The following is a 25,242-nucleotide window of genomic DNA, read 5'->3' on the forward strand; positions in this document are numbered from 1 at the left end:
CTGGCTCTTTCTGGGATTTTTATTTCTTTAAAATAATTCATACAAATGGTTACAGTCACAAACATGATTTTAACCAAAATATTGCTAGCCTACCACATCAGCAGGACGGCACCACGCAGGCAAAGGTCTGCCAACCCCTGCCTCCCCCCAGGACAGACACCAATGGTCCTGAGCACACTGGGCACTGCAAACACTCCTCTGAGCCACTCGCGATGCCGTCTTCATTTGGAACAAAGGGGTTCATGCCAAAATTAGGAAAAACAGCCTTTGTTGTTTTTCTAAATTATTCTAAAAATAAGACAAGCAGGTAGAAAAACAATGCACTGTGTGGCATAAAAAGAAAAACGGGAAGGATTCATTGTCCTGAGAAGTGTGCCGACGGCCACATTCCGGGGCACGTTCCAACGTAGAAAAGGAAAAATAATCTCAAACTGACTTGCTGAATGCTCCCTCAGGTTTTCTTTTTGTTGACAGCTAAGCAAACAAATCCTTTGTAATGTTCTAAAAATTTGTACACAGACAAGAACATTCGTGATAGAATTAGCTACTAACTTCTTTTGCTTAACGAAGAACGCAAAGGACACAGGACAGTGAGCCAGCCCACAGGACGGGACAACTACAATCGACTTGGGGACGTGCTTCCTCTTGCCCCGCCTAGTGCACGCCTGGGCCAGTCTCTGGAGCGCCAAGGCCCATACTGGATGCCACCTCTGCACACTTGGGTCCAAGGGCATGTGACGCCCTCCACCAGGCGCCAAGGCTGGAGAGCTCCTCACAGGCTACAACTGGTCACTTGTATGGTCTCTATCCGCCTCAGGCTTGACAGTCTGGCCAGGAGAAGGAGCGTGGGGTGGGTGGGCCACGGGGGGCAGGCCATGGGATAGGGACATGGCGCTGGGAACAATACCTTCCACAGCAGCTGGGATGCCAGTGGGGGCCACACTCACCACACCTGGAGGGTACCTACTGGGAGAGGAGGGCAGATATGTGAGGTCATCTTTGGAGAACCCCACCTGCTGCACACAGCCCTTTCTTTGTGGGGCTTCAGTGACCCCTGAGGTCCAGAAAGGCTGGGGGCAGTGAGCACTTGGTCAATGCTGGGTAGCATCCCTGACTGGCTTCTCATTTATGAGGTCTTCCCCAAGCTCTATCCTCTGGCTCCTTACTACTCTCTGCCCCAATAATAGTTCTGCCCAGCAGTCTTGTCTAGGAGGCTCTAAGGCCAACCCTCTTCATCTCCTTCCAAAAAGCTCCAGGTGCGTGGACTGTGCCATCCAGCTCAATCCTCTACATTCACAGGGGCCTACATAGGGTGCATCCCCAACCATATCATGGCCCACTGCATTACAAATGGTCAAGGTCCAGGTTTAAGCCTCATTGTCCTGGAGGCTATCCTCTGCCCCTGCCTGCTCACCTGTAGGCAGCCCCATTGAGCTCAGGGTGCACCACAGCAGGGTCCATGCTGGCCCAGTGGGTGGCAGCTGTCAGGTGGTCCTTGTTGACACAGTTTTTCAAGCTATCTGGGATCCGGCCTGGGAGGTTGGGAGGTACACCAGAGAGAGACAGTAATGTTGGTTAACACTGCCACCTCTGCAGGGACCAGGAGGCAGGCACACAGTCGCCCTTTCCCCCACAGCCCTGGATTACTCCCCATTAACACCACAGGACCCTGTCCACTTGAGAAGTCAGCTCCCACTTGGAAACCTCAGCCCAGCACATGTGGCCTCAGCTCACAAGCAGCTGACAGTACTCAGCTTGGCAGGTCTTCATGTATGAAAATGATACATGTGCTACCCAACTTCACCCAAGGGACCCCCAGTAAAGGTATAACCAAGAGTTACCTCCCTGACCTGGCATAAACAGACTTATCAGTCTGACAGCAAAGCTACTCACCTGTGATGGCTCTCCGGATCTCTCGGGCTGCCTCCTCTCGCATCTCAATGGACGCCTGCTCACTGTACCATGCGGCATGAGGGGTGCAGATGAGGTTGGGTGCATCCTTTAAGGGTCCCTGGCTAAAGCTGAGGACAGCACATACCCAGTCAGAGAGGTCTGAGCACCCATATCTGGGGAGGTGCAGAAGGCATCCAGCCCTGGGATCTGACAGGCCATGACCTGTTGCCAAAGCCATTTGTGAACTGCAGGACCTTCAAACCTACCCCAAGGTCTTAACAATAAGGGGTGGATGGTCTTCCAAGCCTTAGGCGAGGAGCCCTGATGGGGTGTTTGCACAGCCTTGCCCGGCAGAACAAACCCTAGGAGTGTGGGCTCTCAGACACAGACTCTACTGCTAGCTCTTCCAGTAGCTAACACCCAATTGGTCTGTTACTCCAAGATGGGCTTTGTCAGCTACTAGAGCCCCAGAAAGTCTGCCCAAACAGGTCTAGAGGCACATGCAAAACCAAACTAGCCCTAGCCCCATGGTTACCTAAGATTGAGGATCATGGGACCATCATGGACATCAAGAGACAAACTGAGGAACAAGCCAAGCCCTAAGCCTAGCCTATAACTGTGTCCAAAGCTATATAGAATCTTGAGGCTCTTCTCCCCACCTGAGACTAAATAGCAACCCTCCCTAACCCTGTCCAGCAAAAGGCCAGAGCTGAAAGACAGTTTCCACATCATAGTTAGTAGGCTGGTGGGCATAGAACATCCTGGGGCACAGGGGGCACCTGAAGGGCTCTGATTCATGCACGTCCAGCGCTGCGCCACGGATCCGCCCTTCCTTCAGGGCCTGGGCCAGCGCCTTCTCGTCCACCAAGCCACCACGGGCTGTGTTCACCAGGAAGGCTCCTTGTCTCATCTGAGAAGACAGGATGACTGTGTGAGTGATTGACATTGGAGCTTCTCACTGTGGTGGTACAAGCAAATCTCACTTCCCACCCCCTGGGCCTGGTCTAATACAGATTAGTTCTGGGAGGGACTAGGGGCCAGGGTGGGCAGTGGCACCAGCAGGTACATCCTGGTATATCAAGGAGACAGACCCAAGTATCTAACTGTTGCTGCTGTCTTGGCCAGAGGTCCATTGCCTCCTGTGGGGAGGCAGATCCTGAGGGAAGAGTAGGGAGCCACACTATAAGGAAGGGACAGCATTGCCCTGAAGGAGAAGAGGAGGGTGGAGGGACATTTGCAGTGCACCTGCTTGACAGTGAAGTCATTGATGAGGTGGTGGTTGTGCTCATTGAGGCCGCAGTGCAGGGTCACGCAGTCACTGTGGAAGAGCAGGTCCTGCAGTGTGCTCACACGCTGCAGCCCCAGGGCCCGCTCGATGCCATCAGATAGGTATGGGTCATAGAAGAGGACGTTGAAGCCAAAAGCCTTTGCCCGCAGTGCCACTGCCTGGCCCACACGACCTGGCAAAGTCAAGATGAAGTGAGACACGCATCCTGAGGACTTGAAGCTGGCCTCATAGCCAGGATTCAAGGGCCTCAAATATAACTGCCTGTCTGCCAATGTTTTGCCAGATCCCTGCGGCCTTAGACACAAACACTTGGGCAAGGCACCTGCTCCCAGGTGCTGAGGCACCACAATTGAGGGGTGGGAGCTAGCTGCCACACTACAGCTGCCTGCCATTATCAGCTATATTGGTTTGCAGAGCCAATACACCATCAGCTTGGTCCCTTTCCTGACCACTGGGTCACTTACCAGATGTCTTTGGAATCTCAATTCTGGCCACAAATGGCATATGTGGGGACCATTCTGGACAGCACTCTCCTAGAGATTCATATACCATTAGAATATACCAACACAGGGATGAGGAGATGGCTCAGTGGTTAGGAGTGCCTGATGCTCTTGCAGAACTAACTTCTGTTCTTAATATCCATGTCAGGAAACTCAGAACCACCTTTAACTCCAACTCCAGGAGGATCTGACACCTCTGGCCTCCGTAGGTACCTGCACTCATATGAACACCACCCCCACACTCATACACACACACATACATACATACAATAAAATAATAGAAATCAATCTTGAGAGAAAAAAAAACAAGGATCTAGCAGTGGAGAGGATACTGCATACAGTTGTAGCTGCCACCTTCCTGGCCCAACTCCACAGATCTACACCCTGTGACCTCTGAGGCAGGCCTGGTTCTGGCAGGGGGTTGTATCCACACATCAACTGCATGCTGGATACAGAGGGAGCACAGATATCATAGGTTGCTGGTAGGAGATGCTGGGGACATAGTCTCTCCTGCAGCATCTATCAAGAGAGAAGGTAACACCCACCAGGAAAAGAGCATTGAGGAATCAGGCATACTTGCAGAACATGGGCACAATTTTAGAGAGGGTAGCCAGGACAGCCTCCTCAGGAAGTTCAAGTTTGAGGGAGAGATAAAGGTGACAGGAGCAAGTGTGGAGGTTCCATCAGAGCAGCAGGACCAACAGGTAGGGCAGGGCCCACCAAAGATCAAAGGCCTTCCCAGCGACTCTACAGGATAGGGCCCAAAGGCCAGGGAGGGGAATCAGGAGGGCTTCTTCCCAGCCTCCATAACTGAAGTCTATGAGAAATGCTGAGGCCAGAGGCCTGTCAGTCACAGGCCAGGTGGGAGAACTCTGCAGAATCTAAGAGGAATGAGGGAAGTGCAGGAAAGCTGCTGCTGGCAATGTGGACAGTAGGGACAAGGAGAAAAACCTCCCCATTGTGAGGGATGGGGGCTGCCCTGAACATGGCTCTCAGAGAGCTGACTCCTGAAGTACCAAAGGCCATCAGCCAGCACCATCCCAACTGACATCCCTAACGGACAACCACTCAGGATATAAATGTCCTTTACTTTAGTCTCTACCAGTCCTTTCTAGATGAGATCTATGTACCACAGAAATTAAATAGATAAAAGAAAACAAGCAGATCCACAGACAGCCCAGATGAGGGATCAGATGAAAGGACTTTTGATAGATGCTGAGAACATGTATCATAGGCACATGTGATAAATTTGAGAGGACGATGAACTCCAGCAGAGAAACTATCCTCTATAAAAGACATGGATACACATTCTAGAGCTGGAAAAGTTGTATCTGCAGAAAAGAACTCATTAGAAGGTCTAACACCAAAGACAGAACAATGGCCAACAGAAATGACCCCAACTAAAGCAGCAAGGAAATGGAATTTTAAAAAAGCCTTCTAAAGAACAAAAGACAATCAAGTTTGGGAAAGGAGGAGAAAAGATGTGCCATACCACCATTCAGTCAGAGAATGCTGTATGGTAACATTAACAGGCTGGGTGACAATAAGAGGCCACAATAAATGACAGAGCTACCCCACTGTGGCTTCTATCCTATAAAGCACTGGCCATCACAGCTAATGTCAAAGGAGCAAGAACAAAGAATGGAAGCAAGTGAAATGCTAGAGGAGAGAGCACACAGTGCATGACAGGTGACCCTTCAGGGTTGAGAAAGGCCCAGAGAACCTGCAAACCAGAATTCGGGGAAAGTGCAGGGTAGGTCAATATGCAAAAACCAAGTGTGTTTCTAAATGCCACAGGAAATTAAAACACACATATTGTTACAGTAGTTACACCAAACACGTCGCCTAGATTCTGCCACCAGCATAGGGGAAACACATTAGCAAGTTTAACAAGCTCTATGAAAATGCTCTGTACTGATCACTACAGAATGCTGCCAAGAGAAATCAAGACATGAAATAACAGGCTCATGTATGTCTTGAGGACATATGTGTGATTTTCAGAGACCAGTGTTCCTACAATACAAGGACTAAGCAAAACACAAACTGATGAGCTAATTCTAAAGTGGAGCTATCAGAAATGAATGACATGGCCTGGTGTGGTGGTGTATGCCTTTAATACCAGCATTTGGAGGCAGAGGTAGGCAGACATCTGTGAGTTCAAGACCAACCTGGACTACAGAGCAAGTTCCTGTACATCTAGGGCTGTTACACAAAGAAACACTGTCTTGAAAAACCACTACCAAAAAAAAAAAGAAAGAAAGAAAGAAAGAAATGAATGACAAACAAGGTTTTTCCACAAAGCAAGGTCTTCTGACCCACAGCAAAGTGTGTCTTCTATTAAGTAAAGGCATTCTTGTTATAGACCAAAGAGAACTGGAGAGAGGAAACACAATTTTGATCAACTTTGCATTGTGGATGCTAATCTAAGTGTTCTCAATTGGGCTATTGTTTAAAGAGAAAGAGAGAGGGGGAGGGAGGAAGGGAAGGAGGGAAGAAGGGAGGGAGGGAGGCTATTTCCAGACTGACAGGTACAACGTGGTAGTTAGGGACCAAAAGAGCTAGCAAAATCTAAAACTTTTCAATCTAAGTAAAATGATGTCTGCTGTGGTGGTTTGAATGAGAGTGGCTCCCATAGGCTCATATATTTGAATGCTTGGTCCCCAGTTTGTAGAACTGTTTGCGGCCTTGTTGGAGAAAGTGTGTCACTGAGGGTGGGTTTTGAGGTTTCAAAACCCCACACCACTCCCAGCTACATCATACTCAGAATTACTCTCTCTCTCTCTCTGCCTTGTGACTGTGGATCAGATGTAAGCTCTCGGCTACTTTTCCAGCACTATGCCTGCCTGCCTGCCTGTTACCATGCTCCCCACCATGATGGTCATGGACTCAACTTTCTAGAACCATGAGCCTCCAAATTAAATACTTTATTTTATAATTTGCCTTGGTCACAGCAATAGAAAAGTAACTAAGACATCTGTCAATATACTTTCAGAGAGCAAAGAAACAAAGAAGATAAGCAGCCCAGGACCATAACCAGCCCCCAAGATTCAGCATCTTGTTACTCCATGTGTTCTGCAACACAAACACCAACACACAGCTCTAAAGAAACAAAGCTCTAAAAAAAATGAGGAGGCTGCAGAATATGTGAAACTTTTGGCCAAAAGAATGAAAGAAGCCAAAGAAAACACCAGGAACTGTAGTATGAATAATAAAAACGCACAGACCAATATTGGGGCTCAAGCTGAAGATCAGATAAACAGCCAGCCACAGTTCTTACCTCTAGCTCAGACTGAGGGGGCAATCCTGTGCATTTCCCTCCAAAGCCTCTGAAGCCTGGCTAGCTCAGTCAGTAGAGCATGAGACTCTTTAATCTCAGGATTGTGGGTTCAAGCCCCACGTTGGGTGCTAATTTGTAACATGAATAATAAAAGCCCAGAGATATTGGGGTTCAAGCTGAAGATCAGAGAAGCAAAGCAGTCAGCCACTAGAAAGCCACTACCAATGCTCAGACCAAAGGGGTGATCCACTGAACCTCAGACTACATCTCCAGACTGCACTGCTCTACACCAAACCTCAGAATCCTAGACTGCTCTCTGAGACTGCACTGAGCTCCTTATATACTTTCTAGTGCTGGGATTAAAGGCGTGAGCTCTGTTAATCTTTTAGACTGATTTACTCTACTGTAACCCTGGGTGGCCTTGACCTCAGAGAGATTCATCTGTCTCTGTCTCCTGAGTCCTGGGATTAAAGTTGTGTGCCACCACTGCCCAGTTTCTATAGCTAAGCAGTGTGGCTGGCTCTGCATTCTGATCTCCAGTGACTTTATTAGATCATTAACAATATATCACCATAAGGAACAGACTGCCAAGAGACGAAGGATGTCCTTGCTGGGAGCTTTTATTTCTAAGTCTGAATGGGTCCAATTAAAATTAAGTCGTTAGGAGTAACAAGCTGGGCAGTTGTGCCTCATGCCTTTAATCCCAGCACTAAGGAGGCAGAAGCAGGTGGATCTCTGTGAGTTCAAGACCAGCCTGGTCTACAAAACAATTTCCAGGACTGTTACACAAAGAAATCCTGTCTCAAAAAACAAACAAACAATAAATCCTGCATTCACCTTGGCCAGATTACTGGGGAGGCAAAATTATCTAACAAATTGCTGCCACTACAACCACTGAGCCCTGTGAATTTATTGTTACTGTGGAAAGACACAAACATGTTTGCCTACATTTCTGGAATAATACACTCATAGCACTGGGTAAGGCGTATGATTCCAGGTGGTCTGAGACCTGTAAAAATCAAAACTATGAAGCTTCCAGAAGAAAGCAGTATCTGCATAGCACTAGAGAAGGCAGAGACTACTTAGAACAGAAATGGTAACAACTTACAAGTAATAAGCTGGATTTCTTCAGAACCAGAATCTGTCCTCATCACAGTTACTAAGTGGGTACCACGGTGTCAATATGCTTGTCTGATGAGACCCTGAGGCAGAACACAGATGGAATCTTGCAGATGCACACCAGGACAAACCAAAGAGAACACAACAGGCACCATGCTTCACAACACAGGCACAAGTTCTCTAAGGGCCAGGCATTCCGGCAAGAAAGGCACTCAGACACTTCAGCTATTGGAAAGGTGCAGATGAAAACGTAAGGGGCAGCACTAATGCTGACATTAATTAAGTGTCAGCAAAGTCCAAACTCTTAGGGCAGGTACCCAGCTAAGAAGTGTCAAAGACACACACCTGCTTGAAGAATGCCTTGGTGGTTCCTGCCTGCTCTGTCAAGTCACTCCACTTCTGGTTAAATTAAAGAAAAACAGTGTCACATGTCACAAAGAGGCATGTCTACACTTGTTTACAGCAGCTTCATCTGTCCAGTGGCTAAACAGATCAATAGAATCCTGTTCAACATGAAGAACTTCCGAGCAAGACAGGTATGTGGAGAAGACCTGAAACCTTATGTCTGTTGAAGGAGCACAGACCCAGGGTCCCTGCCCTGTGGTTCCATTTCACCAGGACTGATGAACCTAGCAAGCTGTGCCAGACAGAGCACAAAGACCACAGGCAGAGAGGGCTTGCTGGAAACAGTACAGGGCTGTCTCAGACAGAAATACATTCTATACTCTCATGAAAGAAGCAGAGTATGTTTCAGTTATAAGAGGAAAAGAAGGCAGGCAGGCATTATGGGTGTAGAGTCCAATAGCCAGGGAAAGTAGCTGGCACATCCATTACAGAACCAAAACTTACAGCCCACACTGCCTATGTGGCCTCACTGATGAACCAAGAACTAATCACCATATTCCACACAGGAGACAGCCTCAACAGGTAGCAGAAGAGAAGAGCAGGAGATACAGGGACACTGGGACACGTGCCCATCTCCCTTCCAGAGTGTGTGGAAACCAGCCTCAGACCTGTACTGTAGTTGGTAGACAGCAATTACATATGAATAGGGGGTCCTCAAGGTAGGTGTGACAACTCAGGAGCCCTTGCTGTGTCCCGAGGGGACAAAATTCACCCTCCTTGCTTGTATAGACTGTACACTCACACACAAGTATGTTTACATGTATAATCATGTCTGTGTCATCTACATCATCCACATTGGATATATGTCACCATCCGTGTATCCTGAGCCCTAGGGAGCTTTGGGATGGCTACAGTAAACAGCTTGACACAGCAGAAGGAACAGCAGGCCAATAGGTAGTGGCAGCTACATGGTATACTGGACAAACTGGCATTGCAAGAGAGGGTACAAAAAGGACACGACTCAGGCCCTAAACACTAGTGATGAAAGCAGAGGCAGATGGAGACCAAACAAACTGCCCGAGGGCAAGATCTGAGGGTGGAGATGCTCTGACCACCCAGACCTGCCCAGCAATACCCTTTATGCCTTATTCCACCCATGCTTATCTTTCTTCCATCCTTCAACACGTCTTGGCACTAGGACCCTGAGGTAGGAGGTGCTGTCTTGTCCTATACACTGGACAGGAAGGGCACATTCAGAACCATGGAGGGTCAAACAGCCCTGCTATGCATGTCCACTAGTACAGCAACAACCATATCCCAGGCCCACCTCTTCCTGTAACTAAGGTGACCTACACACACTTCCCATCTCTTGCTGCTGGCAGCAGGGCTAAGGCAGAAGCACAATGCAGCCAGGGTCAGCAAAGGGTAGGCTGCCTGGTAACAAGGGAGCCCTCAAAGGTGAACTCTAGCACAATTTACTGTGCCATCTCTATGGTACGCATAACAGATGGGTACCCACAAAAAGGTGATGGCTGTGAGAACAAGCCAGGGAGCATAGGAACCAATGATAACCTAAGCAAGGTAGAAACGGGCCTCGAGGTCATGCCCACTCAACTGCACCAGAGCTGTGGGGAGTGAGTGTGTATGCAACAACATTTGTATAGACTGTGCATATATCTAAGTGTGTCCATGTGTACACCATGTCTGTTTAATCCCCATGTGATGCATGTTACCATCCATGTATGATGTTCATTTGTACTCTTACGTGACCTCCATTGATGGCATCTGTAAGACACATAGCCTGGTGTCTCTGGCCCTGCCCCTGGACTACTTATCCTATATCTTATGCTGAGCTGGGGACAGCAACACAACCAGCAAGTCCATGGCCTCAGCTTTATGGAGTGGAAGGGTAGCAGATGGGCACAGGCTATCTGTGCTGAGTCACAGTGGCCAACGTACCTAGTCCAATGATGCCCAAGGTCTCTCCACGGATCCTGGCAGCTCCTGAAGCCACCTCTCGGATCTGCTCTACACTCTGGACCCGAGTGCCTTCCCGAAGTGCCTGATGCAGCCAGGTGGTTCGTCGGTATAGGTTCAGGATGTGGCACAGGGTGGAGTCTGCCGTCTCTTCCACAGATGCTGCGGGCACATTGCATACTGCGATGCCTACAAGATATGTGGCGACACATGTACCAGGTCCATAGCCTCCTGTCATCCACAGTCAGAGGTCCTACCCTCAGGGTGGTGCTACAGTAGTAATATGTCAGAGGACACGTCCCACAGCCACCTAGGAGACTACATGTCATTAGGCATACTTAAGCCTGTACCCACAGCCTTGCAGAACACAGATGTGGCAGCTAACAAGCAAACAGGACAGAGGACAGGCAAATGCTGCCTTGATCATTCCAAATGGTAGGGCCTTGCCCAGGGAGGGACAGGTCAGCCACCAAGGCTTTGGCCCCTGTGGCTTGCCAGGGCAGCATGAACCAACAGAACAAGACTGACTTTCCCAACACACTACTGAAGTGCTCAGCTGCCCTGTGGTTCCCAGACAGGTCAGCTCTAGCCTCTCTCTGTAGCCTTAAGGAGCAGAGTAGCAGAATGACGTCAACAACATACACTGTAGAGTGTAGCCTGGCTTTGTCAGCAGGCTACTAGCACAGAAAACAGGCTACCCTAGAATGGTAAAGTATGACTATGCTGTTTCAATATAAATACATGCACAGGTACAGATTTGTGCTCATGTGTGTACAGTCTGAGCACTTGTTGCTTCATGTGTATGTATGCATGGCTTTAGCACACATTCCCTTTGCTGTTATCTTAGGAGGAGGGCAATGATCTCCCCGACTGGCCCCTTGTCTCAACCAAACCCTAGGGCCTGGTAGGTTGGTGACAACACAATGAGTGAAGCTGTACCCACATCCTGTGCTGCCTGGCACAACCTGCCCTACCCATAGGCCCAAATCACCTTTCCATTCAAGGAGCAGTCCCAGCTCTACTGATTGTCTAATAGAGCCTGAAGGTTAAGTGAGACATCTTGGTCAATGGAAACAGGGACTTCAGAGCTCCTACCTAGATCCCCAGCTGACTTGATGTCAATGTTGTCAAACCCGCTGCCAATTCGGACGATGATTCTGAGAGCTTTGAACTTCTCCAGATCTTCTCTGGTCAGTGTGATGGTGTGGTACATCAGAGCACCCACAGCCTCATTCAGTACCTGCATGGAGGGAAAACAGGCTGCTTACTAAGCTTCCAGGACCCACCAAAGGTACCCAAAAATTCTGAGTGGCCTGCCTCGAAAAGAGAGGCAGGAGAGGCATAGGGAACACAATGGAAGATATTAAAACACAATGGAGAGGCAGCTGTGTTCTCTCAACTGTCTCAGACAGAGCAGCATGCTACCAGTAGAGCCTCAGCAGAGAGGGTGTGGGTAGTGTCCAAGGGCAAGAACTAGCAGCAGCACCTGCAAGCAACCAGACTCCATGCCCAAAACAATGGGGCCCAGTACACACTAGTCTCTGTGGAAAAGTACAAAGAGGACCCAAGTGAACAAGCATATCCAGAGGCACTTGTCAACTGGGAGTTGGCAGGGCCAGCCTCTAAGAGAGCACCACACCCTGCAACAAGACAACTCTGCTATCTATCCTCTTATATACTTGTACTTCCTGCTGATCTGGTTGGCTGTAGAGCTAGGGTATTGTTCTGGGGTGGAGGCTGCTCCATGTGGAAAGGCTGGTGCAGTATCCCTTTGCTACAGCTACACAACCTCAATAGCCAGGTGCATGACTCAGAATGTAGACAACTGTCACTGAGGGAGAATGGCCTTCACCAGTCATGAAGACCCACAAGGGTGGAGATAGTAGCCTTTCCACTCATTTTGGGTCTAGGGGCCATCTAGACTACTACATGAGGAAGAAAAAGCCAGGCACTGAGGGAAGACGCTAAGAGGCTGAAATGAGGACCTCTGAAATGCTGGAGTGAGTGGCCCCTAGGGTACTTAAGCTCAGGGCCAGAACTGATGGCTGCCCTTGGCTTCGAGGGGATCAGGACCACATATACTACTTAGACCTGTGTGGAAAAGTAGGTACCCATTTGACAGTGGAGAGTCACGGAGAGCCCATGTGGGAAAGAGTAAATAGAGAATGGGCAGCTGAGACAGCACAGGAAATAAGGGGAGATTTAGGGAAGTCCTTGACAGCTTTGTGCCACATGGACTTCAGATGGGCAATCACGAGCACAGGAAGGACCTGGACAGCTCCATAGGACAGGTGAGGCTGAGGCCCATGGCAGGTACAGCAGTACAGACCAAAAATGCAGATCTTGGGGCAGTACTGGAATAAGTCTATAGTTAGGGACAGATTTGACACCTGACACGGGTCCCTCACTGTGTTTGAAAAGGGTTGGCTGTGGACAGGACAGATCCATACCCTGGAGGTCTATGATGAATGTCAATATGTGTATATGTGGACAGCCAGCTTACTTCTTATCCTTAGCACTTAGCCATGAGAGTAATGTCTTTCAAAAACATGTTTTCGATGTCCTGCAAATGTTCCAGCAGGGAAGGGTGACATCAAAGCATCTGGACCTTCCACTGCACTGACTATCACTCTTCCATGAGAAAAGCCAGTGTGTTTATTTCCTTGAGATAATTTCCTAGAAATGGAGGGTCCTCTGAGGCTCTAGACCCTGTTGTCTAACTGTCCACTGACTTTCTAATATCACCACTGAGCTTTCTATATCTAAAACACAGTCTACTGTTCATCTACTACTGGTGCTTGAATTTGCCTTCCTGGGTAAAACCTGCCCATCCATATTTCTCCATGAATTTTTTTCATGGTGTCTTTGTTTGTTTGTTTGTTTGTTGGCCACAGATCCACACCCCCTGTACCTCTCCTATATTCCCTTTAGTATTTCCAAGGAAGTCTGCTGAAGGTAGGTGCCACTAGGCCTGTCCCCTTATGATAGGCCACCAAGAATACCCTCTGCAAGCAAGCTCTCACATGTCCCCATACACCAACCGTATGATCATGTTAATGATTTGGCCCTAGTGCACTTGGTGTCCTCAATACCAGAATGGGAAGGACAGAAATGGGTCCCAGATGTTCATAGCAGGTATAGCATACGATGAGTGACTAATGCATGTCAGCTACCCTTGGCTGGTAATAGGCCATGAGTGTCCCCAGTGGCAGCAAGTTCTGAATGGGGCTCACACCCCAAACCACAGTGAGGTTTCCCTGTCAGGACAACACTGTGCCAACCTCTCTCTGAGAGAACACTGACGATACAAACCACACTAGATGGTTTTGTCACCTGGTGTGCATAGGAACAGCTATCATGTGAAACTATAGCCCTTCCCACCTCACCATCATGCCTGATACTTTTCTGCTGACAGTCAAATACAAGCAGAGCAGATGCTGGCTGAAGCCTCTGCACATTATCCAACTTCAGAATCACGGGGGGACTTTGCAGCTGTTCTCCACAGAGGAAGCGGCATCCAGGCTTTCTGCTGGGCCAGTGTTTACCTGGCCACCTGGTGGTGAATTGTGAGTTTTCAAGGTGCCAAAGAGGGGCTTGCTGAAGTGGTTTACATAAGCAGTGCTTCTCTGGCCAGCTTTCTGTAAGGATTTCCTTTTCCTGCTGACTGGGAGGGCCTGAAGGTCTTACATGGGACCCTTGGGCCAGGGCACAAAGGGCAGTGCCCACTTGACCTCACTGAATTTTCCCGCTTTTTACTTTCCTCTGTCATTTGAGCATGCCTACAGATTCCTTTGTAGAGCTGTGTAAGTCTTCTCTGTGTAGATATGTAAGAAAAGCACCCTCCTCCTGCTCTTCTAACTGTTGCCATCCAACCAGAACACCATTCCAACCTGTAACTTAGTTCACCAGCACTTTGTCCATACACCTGAGGGCCACACACATCCCTTGGTCCCCTGTTCTGCACCATCAAGGCATTAACAATGGGTCTCAGAATCTCAGCACACTCTGAAAGGGGGACCTGTTGACCCATGGTAATGGACTCCTTCACAGTGAAACCTCTCCTCTCAACCTTTGTCCTGGTTCCAGATGTGTCTGCAACTTGAGCCCAAGGCCAGTGCCTTAGCAGCCTGCTGGTGACATGAGACACTTCTGACCACTTGTTTTTCATACATCATAGTTGCAAGGGGACTTCCTCTGGCCTGGGACGTTCTGCACCCATGGGTCATGAAGTATCATTCTCCCATCTCCAGTGCGGACTTCCTGCTGCCCTAAGTCCTCACTCAGCACATGCTGGGAGCAGTGTCTCCCTGGATTCCTTCTGGGCCCATGTAGCCCTGGGCTGAAGGTCATTTGGCTGAGAAGTTGTACAGCACCCAGCCCAGGGGTGCTTTGAGATTCCTGCTACAAGGTGACTTTCCCACACCCAGTGGGCGTCTCCTATCCCCTCTCATAGTCCTGCTGGGTCCATGGCAGAAGAGCCAAGGTCTCTGGGAAGTTTTCTTCATCATGTTCTTCATTGATAGTGTAACATTCTCATCTGCAATGTAGACAGTGACACTCAGCCAGTTGTGAGGACTTCTTGCTCTAAAAGGTGGAAATTCCCACATAACAAGAATATATAAGACAGTTACTTACTTCCCACATCTAGAGACAGGTGTCCCACACGTTCAGTTACATCTTCATAGTTATTTGGGTACTAGACTCTTGCCTTGTAGCTATACCATTACCAGTATATGGCTTCCCTCTTATAGTACAAGGTACCTACCCAAGGCTTCAGCCATCATATCAGATTTCCAGCCGGCCAGCAAAAAGGGGGAAGGTGACATACACCCAAGGTGCTGTGTGCCTATAGGTCACCCCTTTCCTGAGTCAGGCAGGATCTGTGGCAGGATACAATCTTCACAGCCATATCACCAAAGGGTACTGGTGGTTGCCCAATTTGGGCTACTGTGAATCAAGCTGCCATACCTTCAAATACAGATGATGATGATAGTGCATGTCATGTCTGCTACAAAGGCTGCTAGAATGCTGAAAGGTTGTATATCAATACAGAGTGCCACTGACTACTGTCCATGCCATGCCATGCCATGCCACAGGCTCAAGGCCCTTCACTAACACAGTTTCCTATTGTCTGGGGAAATCTTCCACCACAGTGTCTCCAGCTTTTGCATCTAGTTCCTTCCCTCTTTAGTTATGGATTCTATTACCTTGCCCACTCCTTGCTCCTCCCATTCCCCACTCTCACCACAAGGCATAAGAATCAGGACTTCTGATCCCTTCCTCCCTACTACTTACTATGCCCAAAGGAGTGATTCTCACTTTTAGCTTTACTATAGTACAGCTCTGTGTCTTGTATTGCTCCCCCATACCTGCTACATGAACCCCAAGATAGCACTGTCTCTTTCTTGCCTGAAGGCAGCCCACCCCACAGTCAAACTGGGGTTCCTGCTGGTGAGAAGCTCTCTTCTCCTCACAGAGCCTTGCCTCCTTATAGCTGAGTGAGTGCCCAAAGACTATAGACACATACTGAGGCCAGGCTGGAATGACTGTCCCAGATGACTCTACAGCCCCTGGGGAGCAGGGCTATAGGTCCACTATATGCTAAATCCCATGCCTGGCAGACTTACAAGGCTGGGTAATAGGCTAGGTGAAGGTACATTCAGATACGGGTTTCACTGCTCTCTGGGTCTGAGGCAACATCTGCAATGGGCCAACAGGCTCACCCTCCAAGGCCATGATGCCACCAAGACCAGAGCTCACCACTCCTCCCAGAGGAGCAAATCTCCAGGCTACCCAACCAGACTGTCCATAAGAGCAGATGCCAGGTCGCTCATGGTTGCAATCCCTGACTGGTTCTACCTTGTCAGCTCCTGAAGGTTTTTTAGATTTGTGGTAAAGAATGTTTTCAAGCTGTCTCCAGTGCAAAGTCTGAATTGGCTATGACACAACCAGAAACCAGATGAGCACACTCCAGGTCATGGAAGAACCCAACAGATCTGAGCAAACATGAATCACGGAAGCTGCTCAGAGCTGCTAACCACCCAACAACAAGCTCTCCGTAGGTACTGTGGGTAAAGATACTGTGACCTGCTATATTCCAGGTAGCATCCAGCATAATCACTGGCAGATGCCCACAGTTCCACTTCTTCTAATAACTGGCTGTGATGTAAGAAACCAAGAAAATACAGAGTAAGAAATATTTACCTCCTGACAAGGCCAGGCACAGTGACAGGCCATACAAGACCTTGTGGTATTTAGACCTACTGTTGCCAGAGACCAAGGAGCATGACTAGTGCTGTGTGCTGACTGAGATTGCAGCCTGAGGTTGCATGGCCCATGCTCTGGAGCCCCCCTGTACCCCATGAAACTTGGCCAACTTAAGACACTACCTTCTCATGGATCTCCTGTGTGGACTGTGCATCACAGAAGGCTACTGTGGCCACATCCTTCAGGATAGGCATCTCCACTGTGCAGTCCCGGCCATCCAGCAGCGCCACCAGGGGCCGGGGGTGCAAGGGCCCGTTCATGATGGGAGGTCGGACGCCTGCAAGAAAGGAGCAGACCACTTAATGCCCTCAGCAGCTCTAGTCTATGATCTGAGAACTGTATTACCCACTAGGGCTGGGGAAATCAGCCCTGAGAACTTACTGCACTCAGCCTCTGGCTACACAAGGCTTTGTAGAAAGCAAATTAAAACCAGGAAGAAGGAAATAGGAGTTTGCAACATTTCACTGATGACTGAGTGGACTCAGACCTCAAGGGCGCAGGACCTGAAATCTTTGGAGACCCTAGTGGGGATATAGGGGACAAGGGTACAGAGGAGGTAGGAGGCACCTCAGCCCTGGCATCCTACAGCTGTAAGCTATCTTGTCAACACAAAAATGTGCAGACACAAAAGAATATGATTCAGGAAAGTGCCTGTTCACTCTTTGCTGCCTAAAAACCACTGTGTAACTGCCCAGAACCCCACAGAGAGACCACAGTGATTTTAGCATGTGACCCAACCTGGTATCATTCCTAGTGGTAGATTTCAAGGGCCAAAAAACTGCGACAGGAAAAAAGGGCTACCACACTCTCAGAACCCACCTCCCAGACCAAGGTGAGAAAGAACCTTAGGCCTGGAGTGCAACTCCAAAGAGCACTTGCCCAGTGAGTGTGAGGTCTGGGTCTGTTTCCTAGCTCCACAAAAGCCTTTATGGATATGAAATCAGCTTGCTCCTAACACGACACCCTAAAAAACTAGACCCCACATGGGGCCAAGTACAGTACCAAGGGCTTCACAAGTACACAGCCAACACAGTAGTCCCAGGTACTATAGCCACCTTGGGCAGGGCAGCAGACACCTCATGGAGACCAAAGGTAGCTCCACAGTAGCAGACAACACCAGGCAGGACCTTGTCCAGCCCCAGGGCCTCCAAAAGAGTTAGCCAGGAGTATGGACCATGGAGTAGGCACAGTGGGGGGGGGGGGGTAAAGGCAAGAAACAAGTCACCACAGTCTCCCACTGAGCAGGCCAAAGGTAACCGTGCAACAGCTGCAGTAGAGTTCACAGTCACCTTTCTTGCCTCCAGGTGCAGAGGCTGCCCCAAGCTGCCAGTGCCAAGTAAGTGCCTCAGAGAACACATGTCACAGAAAAGCAATGTCCTTTGGATTGTCACACCTATGTTTAACAGGGCTGGTGAAAAATCACTGAGTGCTTCCAGTCTGGAACTGGATACCTGGACTGTGACACAGGTCTCAGTGACCACCCATAATGGAGCTGCCTGATAGACAACACTAAGCACAAGGACTCCAGCTGTGGAACAGAGGTGTTGCTATACACAGCCCTTCCCCAGAGTCAATGTGACTATGAGAAGACACACATATGAAGGACACACCAGTCCTTCATAAACTGTAAAAGTAAAGGTACGAAGACTTGATGGTCCAGACTTCAAGGTCACAGGCTTGGCATTTGCATACTTCCTTCCTTGACCCCTATGGATCACATCCCTAGCTACCCCTGTCACCAGACAGCAGAGGTGGAAAAACAACAATCCACTTGTCCTCCAACTCGGACTTGCAAAGTGGCTTTTCTCACATAAAAGTATTACTTTTTATAGAAGGTAACAGACTTACTGCTATTTTAAAAGAGTTGATAAACATCTACTTTTCTCATTCCCTGGCTTGAACACCACATTCTATAAGAATGTGGTGAGCAATGCCCATGTCCACAAATCCTCTAAGGCTACAAAGCAAGTCCAATAGGTTCAGAGCACAGCCTGAACCTATTGCCTGGGAAGTGGCCTATACCTCATCAAGGACCTGCCCAGCCTGGGTGGAAACCCCACTCTCTCGCCCTATAAACAACTCCTCAGAGAGGACCTATGGATGTGGGTGTGGCTAGGCTGGGGTCTGAGCCTGTATCTTCATCTAAATGATGGGTATGACACCCAAAGATTCATATGGGAGGACCAAAGTCCAAGCCCTCTAAAAGCTGGTGGGCTTGGCCACCTCTTCATTCACAGAGCTGCTCCAGCCCTAGGGTCTTCCCAAACAAACCCATCCAGGAGACACAGATCTACTAACTGGACCCATGCTATGCAGGAGCTCTAGCCCAGGGCTGAGCTTACTTAAGAACTTTTCCCAGGCAGAAGACAGAAAAGACAAGAAACAAGGATCTCAGGTCTGCATTGGGGCATGCACAGCCTCAGAACTGACCCTCAAGCTCCTTCAGGTAAGACCTGACCTCAGCACCCACCTCCATACCCTTGGGACACTTTTTCTGACAGAAACCAACCCCTAGCGCAGTAGCTGGATGGCCACTGGCCAAGGCAGCCTGCAAACACCAAGCACATTCCTCAGGCATGGGTCAGCCTGCCTAGCTTATGGCAGTGCAGCCCAAGTCCCTCCTGTAGTTCCCTCACAGAGATGGCTTCACTTGGCAACCCCTACCAACCTGACATTGCTTAATTGGGGCGGGGTTTCCACGACCATGAATTCGCCTGTCCAAAGCTTTTTGTCTTCAGAATCCCCAGGCCGAACCACGTTCTGTCACGGAGCCTCATCCCACGTCTTATTCTCTCCAACCAAAGCTCTCAGGCTTCTGCTCCACAGCAGCCACTGAAGCCTGCGTCGGGTTCAAAGTCTTACTAAAAATCAAACACAAGAGACAAGTTAAAATGCCATCAAAGGCCAGCTAAAGCTCAGACTCCAGGATGCTCCATGAGAGAGAAGCTGTGTCCTACAACCTTAGCCCTGTCCAGTCACAGCTGCGGAAGATCAACCGGACAGCAAGACACTCACTCACTGAGTTCATAATCCCAGGTTGGGGCAAGCCCAAGTCATCTGTGTGAACCTAGGAACAGCTCTGTAGTTGGCTACCCCATCAGACTTCTGGCTCAGCCCAGACTCCACAGTGTTCTCAAATTGGGAGGTAAAAGCAGCCAGCATTGGGTACAGGGCTGTGAAACTGCAGAAAGGGGTCTACTAGCTTCCCTGGGACTCTCTCCTTTACATTTACATTTCCTGACATCTAAGGCTATCCCAACCATGCCCCAACATAGATCTTTTAGCAAAGCTATCAGGAAAGCTTGCCAGGTGCTAGCTTTCCAGCATTCCACCCAACTTCTTTCCCAGTCCCTGCACAGCTAACAATTACTTGGTTCACCTGAAAGTGCTGCCTGGCTATGCTGAAAATGGAGGCCATGACATCCAAACATATTTTGCCAGGGCCAATAGCCCAAAGACTCAGGTTATTACAGGTGAGCACAAAAACCCAGCCTCTGAAGTGTGTGTCAGTCACTGAGCAGCCAAAGCCCTGGTCCCTGTTCCTAACAGGGGCCAACCCCTCAGTTTAGCTGAACATCAGGCTGGCTAGGATAGAGTCTGGCTATGACACCCTTCAACACAACCAAGAGACAAGACCACTTGTCAACCCAGGCTCTGGAAGCTCATCCAGAAAGGCCATATGTGGCCACCAATCCAAGGCAGATCGGGGCCTTAGGACCCAGCACCCAGTGTATTTGAGGACAGTTCCTTCCAGAAGGCTCACAAACTTTTTCACATGCTCTCTCTGTGAGTTCCCAGCACATGTGCCCAGTGCTGGCTTCCAGGATATTCCCAGACTTGAGAAACACTACAGACAATGAAGAACCTGTCAATAAAGCAGCAACAATGTCCTTGAGTCACAGTCCTGCCCGTGCCAGGCACCTGCCACAGGCCCAATTCTCCCCTCAGTAGGTGCCAGGATAGACTTTCCCAGCAGAGGGCGCTAAGGCGCCACTGCAGAAGGAAAGGACCTGAAGTCAGAATGCTGGAAGCTCTGACAGACTTCAGGCAAGGAGTGTTTGCACCCTGCATGGGCCATGGGCCACCATCATCTCCAATAGCAAAAGCAACAGTTATCTGGGCCAAGGGGGCTCAGGGACTCTGTCTCAAACAATCAACCAAAAACTCTTCCTGGGAATAGCCATCACTTCTCAACTAGGACCAGATCCCTCCTACCCTTCAGCATCCGCCATCCTCTTTAAAGGTACTCTGGGAAGGGATTCTGCAGCAACAGAGAGGGTCTCCTCCTATCTCTAGGCCCAGATCCCTGTGGGGTACAAGGCCAGCTCTACTCCCAAGCAGCCCTCTCTGGTGGCAAAGCTGTCCTTAAGCTAGTCCTACCCAGTTCTGGAAGCCAGGGGACAGAACCTGGTCACTCAGGTCGGGTGGAGGCAGAAGCTGGAAGTGCCTGCTGCCTGGCAATAGAGCTGACTGGGAAGGGCAACATGGAGTAAGGTAGGCAAAACATCACTACATGAACCTCCAGCACAGGCACTGCCAAAGGCATGGATGGGTAAAACACAACAGGACAGTGGGACAGCAAGGAGGGAAGGTGCCCATGAGAAACAAGAGTGTTCCCAGCCAGCTTCGACTTAGATCACATACTAGGGAAGGCACAGAATGGAAACTATGATACAGGGCATGCATTTGCCACCAAGACTCAATTTCAGTAATGTTGGTCAACTTTGTGTGTCTGCCTGCCTGTGTATGTTACAACAGATGCCTCAGGTCTTGACACCTGAGAACACCTGTCCATTTCAAAGCCATCTGGGAACACTATCCTCACTGGAAGAGCACAGGCTGTGCGTGATATTCCAGTTTTTTAGGGGCTGCCCCCCTCCCTGCCCTTCTTAGTAGGACATCTTCCAATGCTGTAGGGAGGCTTGGTCTTGTAGAGGACATAGAGGTCATGCGACTTACAGAAAGCTTCACTGGAGACTTGTCTCTAGACAAAGCAGCCCTGTGTGTATCTCCACTGGAGACAATGGCAGGAAGAGCACCACACAGAACTAAAAGAATGGACAGTGATGCCTAGGGAGGGTTACAAATCTGGGTCTCCACTATCTATGCCTCCCTGTGAGCTATAAATCCCACACCCCTGGCCCATACAACATCATCCCAAGCCTGCTAGATTTTTCCTTGAGCCACCCAGGCCAATTTAACCCTGTCCCCCAAAGTCTTCAAGCTCCTACACTGCCTATATAACACAGGTCTGATGCTGACTGGAGGACACGCAAAGACCTAGGACATCACAGCAGCTAAGTCAAGCAAGGTTGACAAAAGAGTATACTAAAAGTTTTAATTTTATAGGAAATGAGCATATCTTCTAAAGATGTCACCCCACAGTACGCAGCCTGGGCTCTGGGAAAGATGGTGCATGTTTGTGATCATGGTCCTCAGTACCTGAGGGCAGGGTGCTGCAGCTGCTGCAGGAATGCTGAAAGACTCAGGAGGCTGAACATGTCTACCCTGCAGAACTCACAGAGTCACCATTACAGTGACTGTGAGGATACAGAGTGCAGACCCTGGTGCTGGCAGACTTTCAAGTGACATGGCTGAACTACAAAACCAACGCAATATAAACTAATACTTCTCTTATACCAGCTTACATCCCAGGGCTTGGAGGCAGGCCACCCTGCCCAGCACCATGCAGGCCAAACCCTTTCCTGCCACCAGCAGAATGAGAGCTGGTGTAAAGGTGTTGCCATGCAACAAAGACCTCGGGGCATTTATTTCTGCTTCACACATCTTGCCCAGGAACCACAGGGCCACCAGGTAACATGCAGGTTCTACTCCAAGAGGGTCCTCAGCAGTACCTAGGTCTGAGGATGAATGGTCACAGAAGCCTCTGGCCAGGTTACAGGGCAGGACAGGCACCACTTTAGTTCAAAAGGCAGGCAGGAAACAGTAAGCTGCTGGAAGCTGGGGGGCAAGGACCTGATCCTACCTGAAACCCTGAGGGGAACACTGGACCTCTCTGAGCCCAAGGCCCAGCTGGAGAGGCTAAGCACACTGCTGAAACCCAACGACAGGCCCACAGGTGATAGAAGAAAAGTAAGAGACCAGAGGAAGAGCAGTGTGTCACTGAGGTCCCACCAAGAATCTACAGGCTCCAGTCTACATTATGCACAACTAACATGACATGGTAGCCTCAAACATCCTGGAAGCTGGCTGACACACATACCAGAGCCATGCCTGACCAAGCTCCAGAGTGGAGAAAGGGCAGCCTCAAACCACAGCTGCCAGTCTAAATAGTAACAAGACAAGGAAGCACACACAGTTCCGGAGAACAGTATCACCCCACATACCCACAAAGCTGTCCCTGAACTTGGCACATCCCACAGCTATTTACCCCATGTTGTGGATGAAACACAGAGAGATCACACATGAGCCCAGGATCATATTCATGGCCATAGCCACCGTTCTTCCAAAGATCATGCTGCCCCAGGACTCAAAGATGTTGGCTCCATTCTATAGCAGTGGGCCTAGTGTCCTGCATGCCAACTACAGTGGGGTGGGCTCCTGTACACTCCTGTTTATAATGAACAAATGCTCTCTGACTCTGGAAATGACAAAGCAGAAACAGTGAGGGAAAATCTTGGTGTCATCTTGCTGACACCCTGGCTCACAGGGTTCACCTTCCTGAATACTAGAAAACTCCTTCCCTTTTCCTTCCTAGAAAGCTTATTTGTCCTAACCAATCACAAACTCATCAGAACAAGGGTGATGGCCCTGGGCCTGGAAAGGTTTGACAGGCAAGGCCAAGATGCAGGCGGTCCTCCTTATCTCTGAAAATCAATGAGCTGGGCCTGCCTTCCCTACCCCACATGAAATTCTGGCCTATAACCCTGATGGTTTGGGTGCAGAGTAGCTTCCCACAAACACACACACAATATATAGAATGCCTTCAGGGAGTTACAGCTCTGAAATAGTGCAGTCTTGGGGGAGGGGTACCTACCACCGGCCCAGAATGCAGGGCAGGCCTGGAGGCCCATACCCTGCCACACCCTGAAACAGGCTGACAGACTCTGCGAAACGGCCTTGTGTGATAAGAGGCGCAGTAGGCCATCACAGGGCGCCTCCCTCCTTCCCTCGTGCCCACAGTTCCGTATTTCCTGCTGGCAGCACACACTGCAAGGATCTTTCAGGCTATGAGGAAGACGGCAGTGAGTGTCCTTGTGAGGGCAGAGATGGGTTCAGGCAGGCCCTTTTATTATTAAGGTAGAAGAGACAGAGAGGGGGACACCATGGGGCGCTAGGACGGTGGGCAAAAGCTCCTCTGGGCTCTGCAACCTCTGGGCCGCCCCGCCCGAAGGTGGGGTCGGTCCCACTGCGCGTGCGCCAGGCTACGCAGCCAGCGAACGCCGCCAAGACTGCCCTCCACCAGCAGGACTCCTGCGGTTTAAGGACTTTCACAAATGAATAAAAAACTTAAATGGTCCAAGGCCAGGGGCCAAGCTGAGCATCACTAAGTCGCCTGGAGGCGTGATGGGCGTGTATGCCACCCATGTTCCCTCAATGCCACCTCTAGAGAACTGCTCCCGGATCCGCCAACCCGAGGCCCAGGCGGGATTCGCAGGCTCGTCACTCCGGGAACACCTAGGTCCCGCCCGGATGGCCACGGGAAGGAGCCTCGTGGGGCCATAGGCCAAGAAGACGGGCCCAGCTCGGTCACAGCCTGGGTCGAAGCACCACAGGCCTCTTTGTCACCTGCACGGGTCGCGAGCGGGTAGGGGAAAATAGGGACGCGCACTCATGTGCAGCAGTTCGCGCATGCGCCCCGCCCTGTGGCCGCACCGGCCCCCCCCAACCCCGGCGCGCTCACCGAGCGCGCACGCGCACTCGCACACAAAGCCAGCGCCGCGCGCGCCCGGCCGCCCCCCCCGCCCCCCGCCGCAGCCGGAAATGCGCGCGCGCGGCGGCCTTACCGAGCGGCAGGCCCTTGTTGAGCAAGTGCGAGCTGCCCATTGAAAGGCGCGGGTGGCCGCGGCGCCCGATGAGTGTGGCGGTCTCCGCCGCCGCGAGGCCTACGCCTGGGGCGGCTTCGGCGCAGTCTGCTGCTCCGCCCGGCCGCCTGCGCCCGGCCGCCGCGTGCCGAGCCGCCACCGCGCGCCGCCAGCCGCGCTCCGACCGACGAGCGGGCGGGGACACGCGCGCGCGCGCGCGGGCGGGGCCTCGGTTGGTCTGCTGTTTGCCGGCAAGGCGGCACGCTGGACGTACGCGGGCGGCTCAGGGGCCGCGCTGCCCGCCGGCCCGGCGCTCGGCCCCCACCACTCGCGCCCCTCCCAGGCTGGATCCTCTTCCTGGACACGCCCCCAGATGTTCCCGCCCCGGGCCGCCCCTCCCCTCCCCTCCCCTGCGCGTACCCGGGACTGCGCCTCTGCCACTCCTTGGCGCGGTGACCCGGGCCGGAGCCCGCGTGGTGGAGCAGCCCATCCGCGTGGGGCGCTACCGGGCTGGTCGCCGCGGCCTCGAGCGGATAGCGAGAGGGGCGCACCCGGCCTGAGCACGGCCGGAGCCGGGGCCGCGGACCCAGG

At 50.6% G+C, this 25,242-nt stretch overlaps 1 protein-coding gene across 4 annotated transcripts; it reads right to left on the minus strand.

Moving 5' to 3' along the window:
• Ctbp1 (C-terminal binding protein 1) lies at nt 1-24,868 on the minus strand. 4 transcript variants are annotated; one of them, XM_027387223.2, is made up of 10 exons: nt 24,634-24,860; nt 19,335-19,527; nt 16,789-16,943; nt 11,495-11,639; nt 10,382-10,588; nt 3,139-3,353; nt 2,673-2,803; nt 1,894-2,021; nt 1,415-1,532; nt 1-966 (listed from the first exon to the last, which is right to left on the minus strand). In XM_027387223.2, exons 2-10 carry the CDS (start codon nt 19,339-19,341, stop codon nt 780-782), a joined length of 1,293 nt encoding a protein of 430 aa, XP_027243024.1. In that variant the 5' UTR covers nt 19,342-19,527; nt 24,634-24,860; the 3' UTR covers nt 1-779. The 4 variants fall into 4 exon arrangements, with proteins under 4 accessions (XP_027243024.1, XP_027243023.1, XP_027243022.1 ...); XM_027387222.2 differs by lacking the exon at nt 19,335-19,527 and having other exon boundaries at nt 1-963; nt 24,634-24,868; XM_027387221.2 differs by lacking the exon at nt 19,335-19,527 and having other exon boundaries at nt 24,634-24,863.
• Nucleotides 24,869-25,242: the final 374 nt, after the last annotated feature.

The sequence above is a fragment of the Cricetulus griseus genome (assembly GCF_003668045.3).
Source record: "Cricetulus griseus strain 17A/GY chromosome 1 unlocalized genomic scaffold, alternate assembly CriGri-PICRH-1.0 chr1_1, whole genome shotgun sequence".
Lineage (NCBI taxonomy): Eukaryota > Metazoa > Chordata > Mammalia > Rodentia > Cricetidae > Cricetulus > Cricetulus griseus.

Excerpts from the sequence above, each read along its gene's own strand:
- Ctbp1 (XM_027387221.2), bottom strand. The coding sequence starts at position 24,673 with ATGGGCAGCTCGCACTTGCTCAACAAGGGCCTGCCGCTCG. Across the intron at positions 3,354-10,381 it reads CTTGGGCATCATTGGACTAG|GTCGTGTGGGCCAGGCAGTG; the intron begins GTACGTTGGCCA and ends TGACTTTGCCAG. Across the intron at positions 2,022-2,672 it reads CATGAATCAGAGCCCTTCAG|CTTTAGCCAGGGACCCTTAA; the intron begins GTGCCCCCTGTG and ends TGCTGTCCTCAG.